This window comes from Bubalus bubalis, chromosome 1, assembly GCF_019923935.1.
Source record: "Bubalus bubalis isolate 160015118507 breed Murrah chromosome 1, NDDB_SH_1, whole genome shotgun sequence".
Lineage (NCBI taxonomy): Eukaryota > Metazoa > Chordata > Mammalia > Artiodactyla > Bovidae > Bubalus > Bubalus bubalis.
Window position 1 is genome coordinate 162,565,034 of NC_059157.1, and position 6,848 is coordinate 162,571,881.

General features: G+C 42.6%; 1 protein-coding gene across 1 annotated transcript in view; it reads right to left on the bottom strand.

Moving 5' to 3' along the window:
* The window catches only part of SELENOT (selenoprotein T), a 30,507-nt gene extending 25,301 nt beyond the window's left edge, over positions 1-5,206 (bottom strand). The window contains exon 1 of the mRNA XM_025289929.3: positions 4,948-5,206. Coding sequence (XP_025145714.1) covers positions 4,948-5,084 — 137 coding nt within the window. The 5' untranslated portion in view covers positions 5,085-5,206. The remainder of the gene's footprint in view (positions 1-4,947) is intronic.
* Positions 5,207-6,848: the final 1,642 nt, after the last annotated feature.

The following is a 6,848-nucleotide window of genomic DNA, read 5'->3' on the forward strand; positions in this document are numbered from 1 at the left end:
TGGACTGTGAAGAAAGCTGAGCGCCAAAGAATTGATGCTTTTGAACTGTGGTGTTGGAGAAGACTCTTGAGAGTCCCTTGGACTGCAAGGAGATCCAACCAGTCCATTCTAAAGGAGATCAGCCCTGGGATTTCTTAGGAAGGAATGATGCTACAGCTGAAACTCCAGTACTTTGGCCACCTCATGACTCATTGGAAAAGACTCTGATGCTGGGAGGGATTGGGGGCAAGAGCAGAAGAGGACAACAGAGGATGAGATGGCTGGATGGCATCACTGACTCGATGGACATGAGTCTGAGTGAACTCCGGGAGTTGGTGATGGACAGGGAGGCCTGGCATGCTGCGATTCATGGGGTCAAAAAGAGTTGGACACGACTGAGCGACTGATCTGATCTGATTGCAATTAACACAACGGTAATTTTATGTGTTGTCATGGATTAATGACTGCTTTCTATTCTTGCCTTTAACATCTATGAGAGCACTGAACTGAACTCCCAGCACCAAACAAAGCACCTGCATAGACTTGGGGCTCAACTATTTGTTAAACATACAAATATTTGTCTAAAAAACTATAACTCAAAATTTCTCAGATTTCTTCCATTCAGCATTTTACTAACCTTGATCAATATTAACATCCAAATCAGTGTTTGGTCTTTATTTTCTTGCCTCTATACTATGAAAGCAAAGGCTAAAATTTGGCATAAATTTCAATTAAAATGTCTTCTAGTAATTGTTCCATTTACTTCTTAAAACTCCATTTAGAAATTGGTTGTCCTAAAATTACAGCAGTGCGTTCTTTAACAAAAATTGGAAAATTCTGATGCATTCTGCTTATGTTTTGAAATCTTAACTTTAATCTACTATTCTTAGAAAATCAATTGTCAAATGTTGACTAAGTATTAACTATGAAGAGCTGCAGATAGTAATCTGTTTAAACTGCAACAACTGATACTATGTTGTAAGTATGATTACATGTTAATTCACATATATGGGAGGAAAAAAGCATGCATACAAACATGCCAAACAGTACCTGTCAGAATACATTTACACAAAAATCACAGGAAAAAAAAATGTGATAAGGGAATCTTAAGGTTTGATCACAAAACTTCCTTTTCTATCCTTAATGCCTAAACGTCCAAGTAAACAGTATAAACTTTCCTCCAAATATGCAACATCCTTATATGCATCTTCTTCAACTGCTTGATCAACTGATGTAATAAACCAAACATTCAGTTATATTGTGCTTCTCAGTAGGCTTTGAGAGGAGCCACATCTGCCCTGTTCACCAAGTTATCTTTGGCCTTTGGCACAAGCGGGTCTTGAATGAGGATTTACTGAAAAAATACATGAAAATACATGAAAACAGAAAAGGAAGCTTCAACAATTGAAGCTACTCTGAATGCTTGATCTCCTTCTCTTCGATTCCATTATGCATTATTTTGTTCTATTAGCAATTACAAAAGTGCCACAATTAACAGATGATATATTGAGTTAAAGAAAGAGTACTCATAATGAATATAAAATAATAAAAGGCAAAAGAAATGGAAAGGAAGGGCAAAATAGCTCATGTACACACTGCTGTATTTAAAATGGATAACCAACAAGGACCTACTGTATAGCCATGGAACTCTGCTCAATGTTATGTGCCAGCCTGGGCGGTTTGGGGGAGAATGGATACATGTATATGCATGACTGAGTCCCTTTGCTGTTCACCTGAAACTACCACAACATTGTTAATCGGCTACACACCAATACAAAATAAAAGTTTAAAGTTTGAAAAAACAAAAGTTTAAAGTTTGGGAAAAAAGAGTTCTCTGTTAAAACTGGTAATTAATGAAAAGTTGCACTTTACAGCACTTTGATTTTAAATGGAATTAAAAGAATTTTCACAGATTTATCCTAGTCTTAGCTTCCTTCTTTTCCCAAACTTGCAAATAAATGCCCAAGAGATTCTATCAAAATCAGAAACCAAAGATTCACTTTACTATATACAGATTAGTCTCAGGGGGAAAAAGTAACAAACAAGCTAAATTTACCTGTATTTGGTAGGGCATAGGACATATTTTTTTTAATTTATTTATTTAATTGGAGGGTAATTACTTTACAACATCGTGGTGGTTTTTGCCATACATCGCCACGAATCAGCCACAGGTGCATGTGTCCCCCCATCCTGAACCGCCCCCTCCCCCTCTCTCCCACCCCACCCCTCTGGGTTGTCCCAGTACACTGGCCTGAGTGCCCTGCTTCATGCATCGAACTTGCACTGGTCCTCTATTTCACATATGGTAACATACATGTTTCAATGCTATTCTCTCAAATCACCCCACCCTCACCTTCTCCCGCATAGTCCAAAAGTCTGCTCTTTACATCTGTGTGTCTTTTGCTGTCCTGCATATAGGATCGTCATTACCGTCTTTCTAAATTCCATGTATATGCATTAATATACTATTGGTGCTTCTCTTTCTGACTTACTTCACTCTGTATAATAGGCTCCAGTTTCATCCACCTCATTAGAACTGACTCAAATGTGTTCTGTTTTTTTTTTTTTTAATAGCTGAGTAATTCCATTGTGTATATGTACCACAACTTCCTTATTCATTTGTCTGCCGATGGACATCCAGGTTGCTTCCGTGTCTTAGATATTGTAAACAATGCTGAAATGAACATTGAGGTATATACGTCTCTTTCAATTCTGGTTTCCTCGGTGTGTATGCCCAGCAGTGGGATTGCTGGGTCACAAAAGGGCACAGGGCATATTAACAGGTTTTTTTGCCATATACAGATTTTTTTAGAGTGACACATTTTTGTATGTAACATGCTTAGGATCACTGCAAAAGAATTTAAGACAAGTCTGTACTTCTCTACTTAAAGAACAAAAAGAAACAAAAACTAAGTAACAAAGTTCAACTGAGGGCTTTCCTGGTGGCTTAGTGGTAAAGAAGCTGCTTCCCAATTCAGGAGACACTGGTTCCATCCCTGATCCAGGAAGATCCCACAGGCCAAGGAGCAATGAAGCCCGCCACAACTACCGAGCCTGTGCTCTAGAGCCTGGGAGCTGCACTTTGGAAGGCCCGGTGCTCTTCTCTTGTGCTCCACAACAGGAAAAGCCACCGCAATGAGACACCCGTACGCCGCAAGTAGACAGTAGCCACTACTCATCACAACTAAGGAAAAGCCCGTGCAGCAATTAAGAACCAGCACAGCCAAATATAATTAAATAAATAATCTTTTAAAAAGAAGTTCAACTGAAGTACTTATGACTTTTTTGAAGCTTAATTTTAAGAACTGAATGTCTTTCCCTACATTTATTTATACATTTTCAAAACTTTGCTGTGTACCTAAGAGGAAGGTACATTTGTTAAATTATTGTGACAAGTAAACCAATATAAGCAACTGTAAAAGAATATTTTTGAAAAGCACAAATGAAACCCAGAGATAAGAAATAGAAAAATTACTTAACTTGGAAAATGCACTCTTTTTTTAATACTTTAATCCAAAAGTATCACACTAATCCTTAGTGATATTTATAAGTTAGTAAGAAGACTGCCACTTTCAAATGAAAAAAAAAAGGACGGGGAGGGGGAGTCAAGCCAAAATTCCCATTTACAGTATCACATATGAAAGATTAAATACAATGATATATGCCAGGCACACAGTAAACACTCCAGGAAGCTTTTTTTCAATCAGAAAGAGGAAGCAAGGTTTTAGTTTTCACTTCCAAAATCTTATTTTCTGACTTTCTTTAAATGTCACTTAAATTGATTTAATTTTAAAGATTTGCTTAGTCTTTAAGATTGAGCAAAAAGCAAATTGGATAAGCAGAAAATCTAAATTTTAGTACACATATTAATACATAAAGCTTGAAAAAACTGATTTTAAATGTATTAAGGCCAACACCAGTACTCAAAAATAACAGGATTCTTCAGATTTACTAATCTGACCACCCTATTCTGAGGGAAGGAAAAAAAAAACATCTTTTGAGATACAGGATTCTAATTTCTACAATTTTACAATTTTGGTTTTTGTTTTTCATCGGAGCCTTTCAAACGTTTCCCAACACCACTTACCTTATCACATGCACTGCTATTCTGCTTCTAACACTTAACTAGGTAACAACAAACTTACAGAAAATTGTCAAAAACTGCCGGGTTTGGGGGGATGGGGGATTGTTTTTGCTACTTCTGTTAAGGCCCAAGAGATCTGAAAGGTGGAGAGAGATGCCAGGGCAAGGAACTCCAGGGAGTAAGGGGATTGGAGAAGAAGATGCAGTTGTCTGGGGGTGAACGTTTGTCAGAAGGGCAACGTGCTCCTTTTCAAAAACACTTCGGAAATTGCAAACGGAGATCAGCTTCCCCAACCAAGCCCATCAGCTATCAGAATCCCTACTCCCTCATCCAACAGTCACTTTGGCGGATCCTGGAGAAAAAGACGTCTGTCCCTCGCGGGATCCCTCCAATGACTCAAGTTAACCTTCGTCTAGCCGGGCAGCGAGGCCGCCAGGCGTAACCCGCGAAAGGCGAGAGGAAAAGTGAACCCAATGACAAACGCTGGAGCTCCCGTGCTGACACAGCGCCGACTCACACATAACCCACCTCCGCAAGGCAGCCGGATGGCCGTGGCGTGACGCCGCCGACCGGTTCTCCGAACTGACAAGTGTCCCCAAGCCTTCGCCTTTCAGTATTTACCATTCCCCGACCCTCCATCTCCATTCCATTCATTCGAGGAACAAAAAATAAAAATAAAAACAAAGTGAGCGGCTGTGCTTGGAGGCAAGGAGGGCGGCCAGGCCATCCCCGGGAAGAGACCCGGAGGAGACAGGCGGCGGAAGGCTGCTGGCGCCGTTCTTCCGGGCCGGGGAAGGTTCAGCCCTATAGGCCGCGGATCCGGGGCCTCGCGTAGTCAGAGGGGCCGAGGAGAAGTGCGGCCGGGAGCCGGCGTTCCTACTCACCAAATCTGGAACTTGAGCAGAGGCCCCGTGGCGTACTGCATCTTTAATCTCTTGCCAGGCACGCCGCCCAAGTTGGCCGAGGCATCGCTCCGGACCACGGCCGACGCCGCCACCAGCAGAAGTAGCAGAAGCCTCATCTTAAACGAGCCAGCCACTTCGACCGCCCTCACACTGAGACCGCAGGCAGCCCGAAGCCGAGCCGGTGCTGGGAACTGATCCCCACCGCGCAAACGCGATCCGCCAAGGTCGACGAGGAAAGCAGCAATGCGCATGCGCATCCCGGCGCCCGCGCAGGCTGTGAGAGGGAGAGCTGACCCATTTTACTGTCTTGACCCACCATGTTGGGTGTGCGCGGGAGACCCTGGGATGGAGTGAGAGGAGTAGGGAGGGACCTACTGCCGGTGGGACGTCAGAGGATCCTGTTAACGAAAGCTCGTGACACATCTGAATTCTGCATACAATTTAATTCAGACATTTATCTCCCCGAGACGTTTAAGAACACGTGTTTAACAGTCTTGATTCAGGTGTGGGAGCTAAAAGAGAAAGCCCCTGCATTCCGAACGGAGAAGGAAATGGCAACCCTCTCCAGTATTCTTGCCTGGAGAATCCTGTAGACGGAGGAGCCTGGTGGGCTTCCATCTGTGGGGTTGCACAGAGTCGGACACGATTGAAGCAACTTAGCAGTAGCAGCTGCCTTCCGAACAGGAATGCTTCACTGTTTCTGGCCGCGTGCTATGGCCTTTTGTTTGAATTTCCTTGCAATATTGCTCTTTCCTAAAGGAATCTTTCAAAAAAAAAAAAAGACCTTTGGAAAACTTAAATCATATAGTGGTTTTAGTTGCTAAGTCGTGTCCCACTCTTGTGATCCCATGGACTGTAGCCCGACAAGCTTCTCTGTCCATGGGATTTCCTAGGCAAGAATACTGCAATGGGTTGCCATTTTCTTCTCCAGGGGATCTTCCCAATCCAGGGATTGAACCCTGGTCTCCTGCAGGCAGGGGTTCTTTACCAAGTGAGCTACCAGGGAATTCCCAAAATCATATAGAAGAACAGAATAATTACCTTACTCATTAATGACCATTAACAATTACTGGCATTTTGACAGTCTTAATTATCTGTAGTACAGCTCTAACTGCTTTTCCCAAAGGGAAGATAGTAGGAGACAAATAACTTCATCTATAGATTTTTAAGGGTGTATATCTAAAAAATAACCAGCTGGGGGAGAGGGGAGCGGGAACTGATCAGGATACCATTATCCCATCATAAAAAATGAATTATTGCTTAATACCAAAATATCCCAAGAGCTTCCCTGGTGGCTCAGAGGTTAAAGCGTCTGCCTGCAATGCAGGAGATCTGGGTTCGATCTCTGGGTCGGGAAGATCCCCTGGAGAAGGAAATGGCAACCCACTCCAGTATTCTTGCCTGGAGAATCCCTTGAACAGAGGAGCCTGGTAGGCTACCGTCCATGGGGTCTCAAAGAGTCCGCACGACTGAGCGACTTCACTTTCACTTTCACCAAAATATCCAGTTTAAATTTCTCCTGTTTAGTATTTATTTTTATTGTTAATTTTTCAAATTGTTACTGAACCAAATGGGTCTGCTCACTCCAAGCTACTGACATTGGACTGTAGTGAAGGAAAACGCAGCATTTACTATAAACGCGCCAATACAAGGGGGATGAGTGCTTTGTGCCTAAAATCCTGAAATCTTCCATGGTTGGGGGGAGGGATAGTTTTATAGGCAAAATTTGGGGTGAGGCCTCAGGATGGGTGGCTTTCTTTTGATTGGTTGGTGGTGAGGTAACAGGGTGGTGTACCAGGAATCTTGGGCTCAGCCTTAAATTACCATCCTCCACCTGAGTAGGGGCCTTGTAGTCTCTGCCTATTTCCCAAGACCACACT